This window comes from Archocentrus centrarchus (genome assembly GCF_007364275.1).
Source record: "Archocentrus centrarchus isolate MPI-CPG fArcCen1 chromosome 18 unlocalized genomic scaffold, fArcCen1 scaffold_23_ctg1, whole genome shotgun sequence".
Classification (NCBI taxonomy): Eukaryota; Metazoa; Chordata; class Actinopteri; order Cichliformes; family Cichlidae; genus Archocentrus; species Archocentrus centrarchus.
The window spans coordinates 8,438,869-8,456,716 of NW_022060145.1; the positions used below are offsets into that span (position 1 = coordinate 8,438,869).

The 17,848-nt window shown below is 41.5% G+C and overlaps 1 protein-coding gene across 1 annotated transcript in view; it reads left to right on the top strand.

Moving 5' to 3' along the window:
* LOC115775067 (phospholipid-transporting ATPase ABCA1) overlaps positions 1-17,848 on the top strand; it is a 173,421-nt gene that overhangs the window by 112,851 nt on the left and 42,722 nt on the right. Inside the window, 4 exon segments of the mRNA XM_030722513.1 lie at positions 658-827; positions 6,971-7,148; positions 8,273-8,388; positions 12,416-12,560. Of these exon segments, the coding sequence (XP_030578373.1) occupies positions 658-827; positions 6,971-7,148; positions 8,273-8,388; positions 12,416-12,560 (609 nt within the window).

The following is a 17,848-nucleotide window of genomic DNA, read 5'->3' on the forward strand; positions in this document are numbered from 1 at the left end:
GTACTTGTTGGTAACAGTAACCGTACACGTTCTTGCTCACTAATGCCATAACCTGCTGTGTCAAGCTCCACATCTGAAGTTCACCTTGTGCATAAATGAGCCACATCAGCAGCTTTGATAAACACCATTAATTGCCACCCTGCAAATGAGATCCGGCTAGTAATACATCTGTAAATGGCACCGGCAACTCTTTACGATGGTGATATTTTGCCCTTTCTACTGTTGTACAAATGTGTTCATACTGTGCGTGCTTTCTGGTAGGTTTGTTGGTGCCACACTGCTTTTATGAGCCTGATGCAGCTGCTAAAACACACCCAGCAAACACATTCTGCCCTGATCCTTTATTCACTACCTTATTCGGTAGTTAATTTCTCAGTTTTCAAAAGAAATTCACCGCAGAAGTAGGAGGGCACAATCCTTCACCACTGACCTATTCCACAATTAAAAAGAGAAAAAAAAACAGTTTTGCATATTAGAATTTAATCTTTGCCTGGCCGTGTTCTTTTACAGATGTCTTTCTATTCATAAGCTGCCTGTTTTATTTGTCCATGAGTCTTCCGTGACATTACCTGATGTAGTTGCTAGGAGACATGGCAAGCAAATGCAAACCCTCTACATGCTGTTCTCAGTACCAATAGATTGTCTGTTCCACTGCAGGTGTGGTTCTACAACCAGGCGTGGCATGGCATGGTGTCCTTCCTCAGCGTGGCCAACAACGGCATCCTGAGAGGAAATCTGCCAGCAGGAAAGGATCCGTGCCAGTATGGCATCTCCATTTCCAATCACCCCCTCAACCTCACCAAAGAGCAGCTCTCCGATGCGGCCATGTGAGTCGTCCTGCAAAACAAAAGGGGTGAAAGGGCTGCCTTTAACACTTAGGGAAGGGCTTATACCTTAGCGGTCCAGATCAGAAAGACAGAACAGGAACAGAGCTTCTGAAATATAAAATATGATCTATTTGTGGTATAGTGAGTGGGGCAGCATGGTGGCATGGTGGTTAGCAACCAGACAGCAAGAAGGTCTGGGTTCGAATCTTCTGGGGCCTTTCTGTGTGGAGTTTGCATGCTCTCCCTGTGTTTGCGTGGGTTTCCTCCCACAGTCCAAAGACATGCAGTTAGTGGGGTTAGGTTAATTGGTGATTCTAAATTGTCCATAGGTGTGACTGTGAGTGTGAATGGTTGTCTGTCTCTATGTGTTAGCCCTGCAACAGGCTGGCAACCTGTATAAGGGCATACCCTGCCTCTTGCCCTATAATAGCTGGCATAGGCTCCAACCCCCCCGGTGACCCTGCAGAGGATGGATGGTATAGAATAAAATATTCTGCACATGAACCAGCTGAACTGTGTGGTGTTTGTGCCGGCAGAGGCTTTTTTTGGGTGCTTGTGTTTTTTTCCCCACAGTCCAAGAAAAACATGCACATTAAGTAAAGTAGTGACTCTAAATTACCTTCAGATGCGGATGTGAGCCTGACTCGTCGTCTGACTCAGTGTGTTTTTACCCTGTGGAAAGTAATGCAACACAACCACCCTGCACAAAACACTAACAACAGTACGCTGTGTGACGCAAAAAAAAAAAAAAACCTTGCCTCCAGTTTTCTCCCCAGCCTTTCACAGCATACAGCTACTACGATTCATTTTCTCTTGTTTGGAAGAACCGATTTTTAATTTTCCGACAATGCATTATGAAATGCAGGAGAGAGAGACTGATGGTGACCGGGGAACCGTGACAGATAACGCAAAGTGAGAGAGGGACAGAGAAATGAAGTGAGGGGAAAGAAAAACAGCACAGACTAAGGGAGAGCAGATGAGTGGGCGACAATAAAGTAGAAGGCAGAGAACAGACAGACAGATAATGAGGGATCTCTTAGAGAGTGTGCATAGATTTGGAGGCCCATGGGAGTTCCTCATGAGCGTATACCATTTTTTCTCATGCTTTATCTTAGGGCAGCTTTCCACGAGAGTCAGAGATTAACGATGTGCTAAATCGTAAGATATTGGCTCATAGCATTCAGATATAATTGCTCTCTGTATACAGCTTTGTGTTGTGTTCATGGTTTACTGACTTTGAGCTGGTGTGTGTTCCTTAGCATCATCACTTGCTGTAATCTTCAGTTTTGTCTGTTTGCAGTCCTTAATGTGAGCAGTGCATTTACTGTAAATATGTCCCTCTGCAGCAAATTATCATACAGTGCTATGATCACAACTCCTGGCAGCAAACATACAAATCAGTAACTGCATTTTCATTCCGCTTCCCCCTACTGCTCCAGCTCTCTCCCTCAGTCAGGTATTTATGGAGTGATCAGGTGCTGACGACAGCCCTGAGTTAGAGAGGATAACTGCGCTGGGGTTAGGGATAATTACGATATCCTGTAGATTCAGGATGAGCCTCTTTTGCTCTGTGCAGGGTGTGACGGCTGCAATTTATGAACTACGATTTCCAGAGTACCTCGGACACTCCTTCATTGTTGAATAAGAGTGGACATTGTAGGAGGGGAAAGGGCCGTAGCTTCTGAGCGCCTGACTAAGCACAATTTGAAGCTCCACTTATCAAAATGTATATTTTATGATCATGGATCAAATGGCAGTGTGTAACGTGAAGGTTTTTTCTCACATTTGCAAACCCCAAAAAACTGAACACCTCAGCCTAGTCTAGTTTATTGTTTTGAACAAAAAAAGCTCTCCACTTACCAATCTGTGTTTTTTTTTTTCTGTGAAAAAATCTCAGGAACTGACAGCATGCAAAGCCTATAGCAGCAGTATGCCAACAGCACACAGTGAAAAATGTGAGGAATAAAAGTAAAAAGTTGAAAAATAAGTACAGATTCTTGAAAATTCTACTGAAGTACAGTAACAAAGTATCTGTACTTTTTTACTTTCCACCTTTGACTGCAGTAAAATGTTAATTTATTCTCCGCTACAAAATATTGATAGTTGATAAATTCTGATTTTCTTTTTAAGAGAACCTTCCCCAGCTGTTTGTGTGATCACGTATTCCACTGTAATCAGGACTCTGTAGCCAGGCGTAAACTACAAATGACTTTATAGAAGAGTTCAAAAACAAAGTGCAAAAATCCATCCTGGAAAAGAACAAGACAAAAATCCAAAACATGGAATCGTCAGGGTGAAACGAGGAATAAACAGACAACACCAGGAGAGGAACAACAACACGACAAAGAGCAAAGGGAAACTGAGGCAATATATACACACACAGGGAACGAGACAACAGGAAACAGCTGGGAGGGAAACAGGAAGCAAAACTAAACACACTGCACAAGGACCAAAGGCACACCAAAATAAAACAGGAAGTAATAAAACCCAGAGACCAGGACTGAGACACACAAACTTGACACAAGGACAGAGCATAAACAAGAGACACAGTAGTACAAAACACCTGCACATCCATCCATCCACTTCAGGGTCATGGGGGGGTGGGTTGGAGCCTATCCCAGCCAACATAGGGTGAGAGGCAGGGTACACCCTGTACAGGTTGCCAGTCTGTTGCAGGGCTAACACAGAGAGACAGACAGCCATTCACACCTATAGGCAAGTTAGCATCACCAACCCCAGTAACTGCATATCTTCAGGCTGTGGGAGGAAACCGGAGAAAACCCATGCAGTCATGGGGAGAACATGCAAACTCCACACAGAGAGACCACGGCCAAGGTGGATTCAAACCTAGGACCTTCTAGCTGTGAGGCAGCGGTGCTAACCACCACGCCACTGTGCCGTCCTGCCACAATCACTAATACACAAGGAATCCGAACTAAGAACCAAACTGGGAAATACAACAGAATATCAAATTACAAAAAAGCACAGAACAGCCCAGGATCACGACAAGTGGTGTTAATTACAGAGAGCTGAGAAAGGCACAGACAGTCACCCCCCCCCCCCCCCCCCCCCCCCACACACACACACACACACACACACACACTTCCATAATGTTATGGAGAGACAATGTTTAAACCTTTAATTTCAATAATAATTACTAGCTCGCTTTTGGACACCAGTATTTCACCACAGCAGCTAATCTGAAGTGACACACCCCTCTAGTGTACTTCACAGCCTGTTTCAATGGGACTGATGTCATAAGCCACAAAATTGTGAAGGGCCGTGCAGGTGGAAAGAAAGTCGATGCTTGCACCCACAGAAATTACCACTTCATCCCTGCGAGGTCTCTGTGCTTTATCTTGGATCGGCTCAGAAATGGAGCCTCCCGAAATGTCAGCTTTGGCACCGTTTCATTACTGAGAGATATGCATTGCTTCTTAATTGCTGGGGAATATCAATTTGGCAAGTGACAAAAATGTCTCATCTTGGTGCTCTTTTGAATTTGATGTGTAATTTATTTGCAATCCACGAATTAAGACAGTTTCTGTTCTTGCTGCTTTACAAAAATATCCCATTGATAATGTACACATCACACAGCTTTCAGATGAATTGCAATTTGCCCTACGAATATCACGGGAGTTCTCTACCTACATATAGTTTTATAATAGAAATAATGACCCAGATGTTGTTCATCCAATTTGTTATCTCATACGTTTAGTGTCCTTTCAGTGTAACAATTTTAAGCAGCTGCACTAAATAAATAATAATAAAAAACTTAAGGAAAGCAACACAAACTATAAAGCTTTACTCCCACTGCACATTTTTCTTGCTCTTCCATTAGTAGTTAATTAGCAGATTGCTTGTCCTCTTTTCACAGCAATTAACCACCTTCAAGCATTCAGGGTGGGATCATTCACAGCTTTGTCCCCTACATTACTTCCCCACCCAAACAGAGCACACAGCCCTTGAAAACTTGCAGAAATGTGGGCTGGCACACGCTGCCGTTAATGGTTTCATATTTACGTGTTTCAATTGCGCCTGGTTGGCGATGATAAATATGGACATGTAGCCACGCAGGGTAACTTATTTAATATGCTAATTAAGCAGCAGGAAGACTCGTGAAAGATTATCACGAGCCAAGGGTGAGGAATTCATGTGGGTGGGGTGGGGGTCAGAGGAACAGATCTCAATTTTATCCTATGCTAATTGAGCAGACACAGTAAAGGACATTTCCCAAGGTAGCGTGGCATAAATAAAGATACACAACAGTGAAATGAAGGACAGCATTTTGAAGGAGGAAGGAGCGATTTATGTCTGACATAAAAATGGTTGTAGATGAAAAATCTGTACAAGATTTTAGAATGTGCCCCTGTTTTTTTTTTTTTTTGTTGTTCTTGTTGCTTTTTTAACCTGTTGAAAAAGCTTGAAGGAGACAAAAAGGAGCTCCAATCCTATCATGGTTTCAGAAGGCCAGTGACATTTAAAAGGTCTTTTTTTTTTTCTAATCAGGTACAAACAGCAATCAGTCAGTGCTGTAAAGCTTGGCTAATTTAGACATCGATACTAACAAGAACACGCCGGAAACATTAGTTATCTGACTTATTTTTGCAGGTGTAGCCAAATTAGTTTAAATGCATCGTTGCCTAGTGTTAAGTGTGATTATGTCTTAATTACAGGAAATGAGCCAAAAGTTGCAAGTGTCATCTGGCTCATTTCCTGATAACGGTGAGGAACAACAGCAAACCTGTTTACTTCTAACAGAATCTCTTAAAATTGTTTTTTTACACATACAAAAAAAATGGACAAAAACTTGCCCACAGGACAGTGAAGAGTCTTCCATGTCTGTTCTTTATTGTCATTGAGGTTATAGTGGCGATGGCCTTGTGAATGTTGTTAGAGGCAGTAAATGCTGTGGTATGTAGCCATGTTCCCAATAAAAGAGAAAACCAAGTGAGCCCATATGCCTTAAAGAAGTACATTAAAATGCAGTGAATACCCCAGAAGAACTTTAATCATTTTTTTATTGGAAACTGAAAACTGAAGGTTCATGAACTTAAGTTCTGTATTTCATGATTTTGTCCAAAGCACCTTAAAGGCCCCGGGGACTTAATTTGTATCATTGAAACCTAGTAGGGACCACAGACTGATAAAAGACAGACGCTCCAAAACCATGAAGTGAATTAGAAAGTACCTTATGGCTCAGTCACACTAGAGCAAAAATAGGACGACAGCCTCTCAGTGACTAGGAAAAATCGGAGGTTGTGCCCAGTGAGTGCATTCAATTTTTTTGCTGTCAGAGACAGATTCCAAGTAGATGCGGTGACTTAACTGGTCACCCAGAGGTTCATTGTGCAACACTGATTAAACTGTCTCCAGACTATCGCAGTCTGACTCAGACTGACTGCGATCACTCTCAGGCAGATTGGTGAAGGTTTGCAAATTACTGCCATCATCAAAGTCGCTTTGAAGATGGCAGCTGACTGCAAGCCACTGTAGCGGTTGTAGCAACCACTTCAAAGGCAATTAAAATTGCAAGTTCATTGCACACAGCGGCAATAATTTTGATTGTGCTGTTGCCTCCAAACTTGGTTTTCCCTTGTGTGACTGTAGCATTAAACCTTTGTTCTTTCTAATGGCCAGCAGGGGGTGATATCTCTAGCGAAATGGCCCTTTGACTTCTTTGACCTCAGTAATCGCTTTGCTCATGAGTTTATGGTCTCAGTCGCTTGTTTCAAGTCTCATGTAATACAACCGGATGTTATGACCCTACAGCAGGGTATGCTTTGGGGCAGGCCTCAGTTGTGTCCCTCATTTTCTCAGACAGATCCTCGCTCTGTTTCAAAACACCAAGATGGTGACAGCCAAAGTGCTTGGCTCAACGGTTTAAAATGAAAGGTTTTAAAATGAATCTTTTATATACAGTCTACAATATCAGATAGCTTACTGAACGTAAGTAATAATAATTTTATTTGTGTGTTCTGGTTATTTTCAGAGACAGCACAGGCTACATCGCCTCAAAAAGTCCATATATATAGTTTCATGTACAAAGTTTAATATTCACCGCTCTGTTAAACTTTCTTTCTGACCTGACCCTAATAGCTCGCCAGTCAACTTCCTCTATGCTGTGTCCTCTTCAATCACAGGGCCACAACCTCCACTGACGTTGTGGTGTCCATCTGCGTTATCTTTGCCATGTCCTTCATCCCTGCCAGCTTCGTCCTCTTCCTAATCCAAGAGAGGGTGAACAAAGCCAAGCATCTGCAATTTGTCAGTGGAGTAAACCCAGCTGTCTACTGGTTGGCCAATTTTGCCTGGGACATGGTAAGTACCAGCTTTATCTGACTGCTGCATCTGACCCATTAAAGCTAGGTAAATACTGTATAATAGGCATTATAATGTGATTCCCCCAAGCAGTTTTCACCTGCTTTATTTTACACTAGTCTTGTAATATACTATTCTGGACCTTTTTTTTTGTTGTTTTGCCCACCTAAGGCTAAATGTAAAAATATCCATCCACTGTAATTGACAATGTAGCTTTGACACTGCTGGCTACTGGGAAACGCTTCACCTGAGAAACAGTTATTGGCTGAGGCGTAATTATCGACAGCAGCTGCCCCTGCTGGTTATGCTCAACAGGCTTACCAGCAGTTTCCCTGAGGCATAATGGAAGTAAACATTTCATCAGGTACCTTTGGTAAAGAAATTGCATCAGGACACTCATCATTATAGTGGATAAATGCTGTCTGGGTGGAAGACAAACGTACCTAAGGAGCCGGTCTAATGATTCTAGCCCGAAGCTCTCTGCATTACCATGCATGCTCTATCAACAATAAGGATATTACAGTGAATCCAGGCTGAAAGCTCCTTAATATTTCAGTCTAAACTTTTTCTGTAACCGTAAATAAACATGTATCATTGTAACTTGATACATTATATGTCTATTATTTGTATTATTTCATTTATTCACCAGGGGAATATTAATCCAAAGTGTGATTATATAATAATAGCATCATCAGTTATGTTTGTTTACTTCTGTAGGGGGAAATAAAACATCAGTAAACAGTAAAAGCATCCTGTCTAGTTTGCTTTGAAATTGAATGGATTTAAACAACCATTAACTAAATATTAGTCTCAGATCAAAGTTTTATAGCGCTATTGCACATGTATTCAATTCAGTGTGTCACCAAGCAACCATTTGCTTCAAACACATGAGAATCAGATGGCTCTGTTATTCACTGAATTAATTGGAAAACTAAAGGCGGATATATTCGAGTGCTAATTAAAAAGTCATCTACACATTTTATAATTACACAGCCTTTCAGTTGGTGTGAAAAAATGAAAAAAAAAAAATTGTCAAAACGCTTTAATGGAGTCATAACCACCCCAAAGAGGGACTTTGTAATCCTGCCTGTACTCCATTTCTGCTCGTATGTCTGTTTTTACAGTGTAACTACATCATCCCCTGCTTCATTGTGATTGTGATCTTCCTCGCCTTCCAACAACAAGCCTATGTTTCCCCTCCTAACCTACCAGCTTTGGTTCTCTTGCTTATTTTTTATGGGTAAGTCATTTTAAAAAATACACTTCCAAGATTCATTCATAAAATCATTTTAAGTAGTTTAAGTTGTTGGATGGATGGATGGATGGATAGATGGATGGAAGTTGTTTTCTCCATATTGTTCAACACCATCACATGTACCGTATAGTTTACTATTTATTTTGTATTTGTTGTTGGGCACTGAATGGAGTCCCTTTACACTTACATATTTAATCAAATATTGAAATTCAAAATGCCAAACATATATATCATAATATATCATAATTCTTATGTAAATTTTGTGTAAAAGACTGTGACTGGCTCTTGGGATACTGGCATGCCAAGATTTGTGGGACAGGAGGACATGAGCATGCTTTATAATATCCACTGATGAACTTTTTGAATCATTTTGGATGCTTCAGGTATTGGTAGCAAACAACTGTCATGCTAGTGCAAGCCTTGGCTGTAATGTAAGTTCTTGGTTGACAAAATTGTTACATACATTTTTAAGATCTTGTTTTTTATGAATGGAGAATCAGAATGCTGCGCTAAATTTTCTTCAAAGGGGTAAAAGGGTTAAAATTCTCAAAGGGGCTCAGGTGTGGTCTCCACTGTGGTGGCCGGTCTATGTGTGAAAATGATGTATTATTTTTACTGAACCTCTCTTTCACAATTTGAATCTGATGAAGTTTGACATTGTCATCTTAAAATATGTCCGTGCCATCAGGATGAAAAAACTCCATTGATGGAAAAACACGGTCACTCAGTGTATCAGCTTTTTGAGTATATCATGTTGCTGAACCCAGACCAACTGAAGCAACCCGAGATCATAACTCTGCCTCCACAGGCTTGGGCGGTAGAGGCACCAATCATGATGGATGCATCACTTCATCCTGACATAGTTGTTTAAGAAATGAGAAGCTACTCACTGCATCAGTTAGGGTTAAATAACCTGATGCTGGCCGAAATGTATCTTTATAGTGTATTTTAGAGCTAAGCTTTACTTATGGTTGATCATATCTTTCTGATAATTACAGTAGCGGCCATTTTTATGGGTAAAGTGTCTGAGGTGGGGAGGTAGGTACTGTAGGTACATCAATTATCACTGAAACTAGTCTTGCTCAGCTGTGGATGGAGTCATCAAAAAATGCATTTTAAGCACCTAAGAAATCCTCACAGGTCTGTGCTCTCTGTTTAGAACATTTTCACCCACCACACTCAAAGAACAAAATCAGCAGTTTAACCTTGGGAAACACAAAGAGCTGTTTGCCTGCTGCTCGACTGGTTAGTTAGTTTGTGTTATCGTGGGACTTTTTTGTTAATTTTGTCCAATCAGAACCAGAGTGATAAAAATGTAGTCACACAAAAGTTACACGAAGTAAACCAGCAACCCCTGTTTTCTGTGAGGTAAAAATCCATAAATCAACAGACTGCGTCACTCATGCAATTTCAACATTTGATTCAAATTTACTTTCAAAGTTCAAGTTAGTCATTGTTGAACCAGCACAGTGTCCTCTCCATGCTGCAAGAGAGCTTTGAAAGTAATATCTCTCTTGAAATTATATTGATTATATCAGCCCTAACACAATGTCAACAGTTAAGAAGTATTGGCTCACTTCCATGCTATTTGGACTACCTTAAGCAGCATGTTCATTTGAGCTATTAACTCTTCCCCCATGAAGACGACATTTGATGACCTCTCCTCTACCCTTAATGACGAGTTTGGCACCTGGTTTGACGACCATTAGAATAGCTGTAAAGGCAGAGATCACCCTCTCTAACTTTTGACGCACACCCAGTCATTTTGTTCTGGAAGCAGGCCTGAAATATGACAGAAACCACTCAGTTCATAAGAAAGAAACTAGGTTACGACTAGTAAGCATCCAAGGGGGGAAAGAGTTAATGTAAGCAGATGTTACACTAGTCTGGTAATCAGATTATTAAGTTCCACAACAAACTAGAAACTCAGTATGTTACTGAGGAGTAACCTTCACATTTAGCCATGACAGAGTCAAAAAGAAGTAATGACCACAGACTGATGAAAGATGGATATACCAAAAACGTGACGTGAATTAGAAAGTAGCTTATGTCTCAGTCACGCTAGAGCAAATATAGGACGGCAAGCACCAAGTTACTAGGAAAAATCTGTGGTTGCCCAGTGAATGCAGTGAATTTTTTTGCTGCCAGAGACAGATTGCAAGTAGATGCTGTTACGTCCCAATGTCTAGGGGAAAACGGGGCATAACTTGGAGCGCTACTCCCCCACTCCAACCACGCCCAAGAAAAGTCAGCAACACTATTGTGGTATGTTTTATGCAGTGGTTTATTAGCCTCGGAGGTGAGCAGTGCCAAAACAAGAAACAAAACGGTGCTGAGTGTCCCTCAGTGCTCAATATTTACAGTGGATATCTATCACAGGTTACTATTTACAAAACTATGTACACCACTTACGAACTAGCACCACGTTCGAGACTAGCACACACAGATGAGCACACTGGAATCACAGGCAAAGTGCTGACTGTTGTTGGGCCTGGAGGAGGCAAAGGAGAGGGGTGAGGTGGCTGTCAGCTGGAGCATTTGAGGCAGCTTTCCATCCAATTATCCAGTTGGCAGGCACCTCCTGCCAATCCGCAGGCTCCACCTGTTGCAGCAACACACACACACACACACACACACACACACACACACACACACACACACACACACACACACACACACACACACACACACACACACACACACAAAAGGGAGGAGAGAAGCCGGACACACCCACTCACACTTCAGTGGGAGGGCCTAAACAGAAAACACACAACACACGATCCTAGATCATAACAATGCGGTGACCAGAGACAAGAGATTGATCAACTGGTCACCCAGAAGTTGAGCACCCAACACCGATTAGGCTCCAAACTGTTGCAGTCTGACTCAGACTGACTGCAGTCACTCTCAGACAGATTGGTGAAGGTATGCAAATAACTGCGAGCGGCTGTAGACTTGGTCTTTGTGTTCAAAGCAACCATTTCAAAGTTCATTGCACACAGCGGCAATAATTTTGGTTGTGCTGTGACCGCCAACATCTTTTTTCCCTAGTGTGACTGTAGCATTAGACTTCATTCATTTCTAATGGCCAGCAGGGGGTGATTTCTCTAGTGGCAAAATAATTTGGAGTTGGACAATGACACTTTGATTCCTTTGACCTATGACCTCAGTAAACACTCTCCTGATGAGTTTATGGTCAAGCAGTATTGAAACTCAAGGACTGACCTTTAAGTCATTAATCTTTATTTGATACCTCAAATTCTGTAGTCCAGTGCATCACAAATGTAATTTACACATTTTGTTCTCAATATTTTTCTGCTACTTCAATAACTGTACTACTTCAATTAAGAGGTGTACCACTGCACGTGTATATGGCATATATTAAGAGATTCACTATATAACTTCACAGGACACAGGTCTGAACCAATGTGCCTTTCAGAGCAAGGCTACAGCCTTTTTACAAAGATTCTTAATCTACAAAAGAACTAAATTAGAAAGTACACACACACCTCTGAAGTAGGTCATACTGGAACTCTAGCACTTGACTAAATGTAATGAGATAAAATGTGTTACTTTCAAATTACATTTGAAGGTCTGTATCGGAGGGGTTGGCACCACGGCACCACAGCGCCACGACACCACTGCCTCACTTGATCTGCTGCTGATACTGAACTTGAACTGCTGACTGCTAAGTGTAGGCGGCATTTAGTTTGCAGTGCTTTTATGGGTCACTTACTGAAAATGCAAATGATCAGAAAAGGCTGGTGGTGCCATGAAATGGTACGGCTGACCTGGTAATGTGCATTCATGAATTGAAAATAGCAAGGATTCAGTAACGTCTAACATGATATTTGCCATTATACGATTACCCTCATGGAGAGTTTAATGAGTATGGATCACAGTGGAGATCACCTTTGTAATTTAAACTTCTATATTTTCACTTAAATGAGGCCTGGGGATTCTTGTTTCCCCCTCTGCTTGTCTTTGTAACATTGTTTTGCTCTTTTTTTAGCTGGTCTATCACGCCTATGATGTACCCGTTCTCCTTCATCTTCAGCGTGCCCAGCACAGCTTACGTGGCGCTGACCTGCATCAACCTCTTCATTGGGATTAACAGCAGCGTGGCCACCTTTATCATGGAGCTCTTCAATGATGAGGTAAGTGCCATCCTCACCCAAGCGCGCATGCACACACACACACACAGAGTGGCTGGAAAAGAGACACACATGCACATTCTTGACACGACAGGCGACACACTTCCTGTGAAACAGCCAGCACAGACTTTCAGGCTCCCCTGGCTGCATAAAAATGATATTTATGCGGGAGCTATAGCAGCGGACGGCTAATTGACTTGAATCACAGATAAACGCCCTGTGTTTTTCGAAGCAAAGGCTTCCTCACGCGTGTGGGTGGGGTGTGTGCCCACCTGGTATAACTTTTAATATATTTCCTTTATCCTCTCAAGGATTTTTCAAAGGAATTATTTTCCCTATTCTTTTTAATGTTAAATCATTTGCTGAGAATTGGGTCTTCAGAGAACTTTCCTCATCCATCTTTCAGCAAGTGTTCATTTTAACTGCGAGCTGCTCCAGTCTCAGTGGAATCAAAAGACAAAGACACCAAAAACGAGCTAAATAAGAAATCGAGAGCTTGGTTTGGAGAGAGAGAGAGAGAGAGAGAGAGAGAGAGAGAGAGAGTGTGAGATGCTGTCAGTCATTGTACTGTTATTAGAATTTAAATAAAATTTCTTCCAAAAAAATATCTGAATATACAATTTGTGTAACAGTCAGGACTCTGAATAGCAGAACCTCAGTTGCTTATTGGCAGGAGTAATGGGTTATTTACCATTTCCCCACTTTTCTGATATCCTTCTCTGAACTCAATACGTCTAAACGGATTTGTAGCCTTAATTGTAATTTGCATGATTCCCATGCATCACCCACTCTTTCTTTCTCTTTTCACCTCATATTTTTAGCCTCGTGCTGATCAGTCATTCCTTGTCAACAGACGCAACAGCGCAATACTCTGACAAGCTGCACATACATCTGATGCTTCATAAGAATGTCTCCCACATCCCCGATCCGGCACTTCAGACGCGGCGTAATGTTGTCTCAAAGACTCTGCACGGTCTGCCCCCTCCGACACGCCCGCCTGTGACTTGATGTTTCCTCTGGCGCCGGTCCGTGATGGCATGGGATGTTTCCTGTCTCCTAATGAGGCAGCCTCATTTGCATTGTGATTTCATTATCACCAACATTCATTATCAATTTGTATTTTTCACTCGGCGCGTCTCTCCTCCAAGAAAGTCATTGTTGCCATTTTGTTGTGACTGCATTCTCTTTATTTATTGATACAGTGTTAGCGGAGCGTATTACTCATAAAGGGCGCCGTTGTTGATAATTTAATGGACAGCATGTTGCCCACAGGCAGTGTAAAGGGACGGATTTACGGCCCACTCCTCTTGTTCGAGGCATTAGGAACAGCGATAGTGTTTCTCTGAGACTTGACAGGGACAGGGGTCCGAGATAATTCTGCTAATCTGGCTCGATTTTGCCGCTGATAAGAGAGTCTGATGGGTCCAGCATCAATCAGCGCGCATTACAGCCCTCCAAGTTTCCATCTCTCCTCTGTTCAGAGCTGATATCTCCTCGGAACAGACTCTTCACAAACTAGCTAACGCAGATATGACAGTGCCCCGACGTGCTCCAGTTCACCAGAAACGGCAGATCCTGCACATGACAGCTCAATCCAGTCTTCTCCTTTTGCAGCTTCTACGATTTCAAAGCTTCGTCTCATCACTTTCAGACTCCTCAGCGGCGGCATTAGTTAAACAGTGTCGCTCAAAAGTAAAGCTTCTGGCTTCGGTCTGTTTTCTGTTTTTCAAGCACAGGGTGAATCTAGATCCCTTTTGGGCATAGCATCATTTTTCCAGGGGAAAAAAATGGGAAAAAAAAAAAAAAGTAGAAGAGTGGGAAAGCAGAGCTGCAGTGTTATAGACTTGGTGCCCTAGTTTTGTCTTGAGACCAATGGGAGATTTTCTTCCCCTCAGGACTGTCCAACTCCCCGTGGATTGCATCAATCCCAGCCTGCCTTGTACGCTTGAAGCACTGTCTGAGTCAATACTTCCACCACGTGCCACTAAGAGATAACCGCAGGCAGAGATAGATTTTCCAGGATAAATGTGTAGGTGTGGTAGTGTAGCCAGGTACCACTTACCTCATGTAATGTAATTGGAGTACATTGTTTCAAGTCCAGAAGAATTTACTGACACAGTGTTTAAAAAAGGCAGCGGTTTAATGTAGTCGATTCCTCATAACAAAAACTCCCAGCATTCCACAGGAACTACAGTAACTCAAAAACACATGAATATCATCTCTTGAAAATATCTTCCCCCAACTGTTTGAGCCATACATCCTGTTTGTCTCCTTTCATTGTGATTCCCAGCGTTATGAATGAAGCCACGCTGTGGGAATAAGCATGTGTAGGGATATGGGTCAGATAAGCACAGTGCAGACAATACCACCTTTAAAACCATTTGAAAATGATTTATGGGCATCTAGCACAAACGCAAGGGGGAAAATTGTCTAGTGTTTCATCATCCACGACAAAGAACCTCTTAGATCTCCTTGATGAACACCCAGTCAGGAGAAGATATGTTATTTCATGTATTGATCTCAAATTAGGTCTCGCTGCTTTTTGCATTCCTCTGCCAGACAGATGGGCTGCTTTCAGCCAAGGTCATCGCTGTTGTTTATTTATTTGACTTTCTTATCTCTGTATAGGTTCACTGTTGAATGTAAAGAATAGAGGTGCCTTTAGTAAATCCCTAGATGCTTGTATTTGAGCGGTTACATACATTGCGAACATCCTGGGGGATAAAAATGTGTTTCGTTTTGTTTTTTGTTGCAAGAAAAAATGTCCTCTTTTCCATCTACTGTTGGTAAAGTTAATCAAATAATTGGTTACTGAAAAAATACTAACAAAACAAGAGAAAAAGAGATTATTATAAGCTACAGATATTACCTATAACACGTTGCACCAAATTGCACCAAAATGCATCAACTATGCATTGCTATTGCAGTTCTTCGTACCCTCTGGTCCTCAAGAAAATGTATAGATGTAGATAAAAGAAATGATTAATTACTGCTGGACATCTAAAGACATCTGAAGGTTTGCTTTGACATCCTGATCAATGAGACCTTTTCATCATGGTCTTAGATCTGCCCGAGAGAACTAGGCCAGTGATGCAAAACAAAACAAAAACCATATATTAAACTATGCACAGGCCCAAATCAGATCATGAGCTTTAAGTGTATGTTTTCTTGTGTCTAAGTTAGATTGTGTTCTTCTCAAAATTTTTGAAGGGCATTCCATTTGCTGTTTAAATGTTAGTTTGTCAAAGACGAGGCTGATGACTAGGACCTTTCCTACAAAGTATCACCGTACAGTCATGGCAAAAAGAAAAATACACCCTCTATCAATTCTAAGGTTTTAGATATCAGGATAAAATGCACTTTGACTGGGCCATCGCAGCACCTCGATTCTTTTCTTTTTCAGTCATTCTGTTGTAGAGTTGCTGCTTTGCTTTGGGATCACTGCCCAGTTGTATGACCCAGTTTAAGCCAATCTTTAGCTGTCTCACAGATGGCCTCACATTTGACTCTACAGTACTTTGGTATACAGATTAGTTCATGGTCCGCTCTATGACTGCAGGGTGCCCAGGTCCTGCTCAAATCATGACTGCTTCACCACCGTGCTTGACAGTAGGTGTGAGGTGTTTGTGCTGACATGCTGTGTTTGGCTTTTTCCAAACATGGATCTGTGCATTATGGCCCAACATGTCCATTTTGGACTTGTTTGGTCAAAGGACATTGAGCCACAAGTCTTGTGATTTGCTCTGATGCAACTTTGTAAACCCTAAGCTGTGTTGTCTAATTGTTACAGAGGGAAGAGGCTTTTCCTGGCAACCCTTCCTAACAAGCCATACTTGTTCAGTCTTTTTCTAACTGTACCGTCATGAACTTTAACATTCAACATGATGAGATGTAGGTCTTGGGGTTTTTTGCAGTTTCTCTGAGCATTGCACAGTCTGACCTTGGGGTGAATTTGCTGGGATGTACACTCCTGGGAAGAGTGGCAACTATCTTTTTTTACACTTCTGAATAATCTCTCACACTGTAGATGACTTCAGATAGACTTCAGATTCTTTGGAAATGACCTTATAACCCTTCTGAAATTGATGAGCAGCAGCATTTACTTCTCTAAGATCATTGCTGATATCTTTCCTTCTTGGACACCAGAGCCGCAAACTGCCAGAACTTCTGCTTTTATAGAGATGATCAATTAATCAAGTGTGTTTGATTAGCAGCACCTGGCTGTTACTTGCCCTCTTAATTCCTATGGTAGCAGCAAGAGTATGCTTAGTTTCTCACATACTGCTTCTGGATCTTGGCTTAGTTTTTGTTAAATAAATAATGACAGTGTAATATTTCATGTTTTATAGTTCATTTGAGGTTGTATTTACCTAATTTTAAGATCTGCTAAAGACCGGATTATTTTTAAAGCCCTGATAGAACTGATAGAGGGTGTACTTTGTTTTTAGCCTGACTGTACATCTTTAGCTATGTTTGGAGCTACTATACAGTAGTATCTCTGTCCCCTTTGTGATCAGATTTGTTCATGGCTCCAGTGATCATGTGGGATAAGAGAAGCAGGGAAAGCAAGAGTGCAAAAGCGAGATAAGATCAGTAATTCATCTGTCTGCTGAATATGGAACCAGCATGTGGTTAGCTTAGGATGAAGACAGGAAGGGGCTAGCTTGAGGACTCCAGTAAGGTACTAAAGCAAGAGGATATGTATTCTTAATGTGCTCCGGCTAACCGCCCCCTTCACTGTTTCCATTCGTTAAGCTAGAACACACCTCCTTTAAATAAAAAAAAAAAAAAACGGTCTTGCCAATGGTTTTACTTTAAACACTTTTTTCTTTGTCTGTTTTTCCCTCTCTGTCACGGTCCTACCTCCGAACCTGTTAATATCTGAAAAAGTATGTTGTCTTATTTAAGTAGTGTCATGTTTTTCTTGCAATTACAAAATAAGCTGACATCCAGTAAAATTGCAGACTGAAATATCTTTAAATCTGGCTTTTTATTAGGCCTGGCAGACTCATAAGGCCTCATGCTCTCATTGTAACTGCCAATTGAAAGCTTAGTCACTGAAACTAATTTCACACAGCAGTTACACGCATCCATGAATAAATTCTGTGACAATAATGGCCATCATTTGGAAATCTTGCACACAGCTTTAACAAATTGCACCTTTGCCACCACCCCACCTAATCTCGCAGGCTTGTCCAAAAACAGAAATGATGAATTTGTAGTCTCTATCCATGTATGCAAGAGCTTTGAAGACTATGCAGCAATGGAGCACAATGCATAATGCATGAACT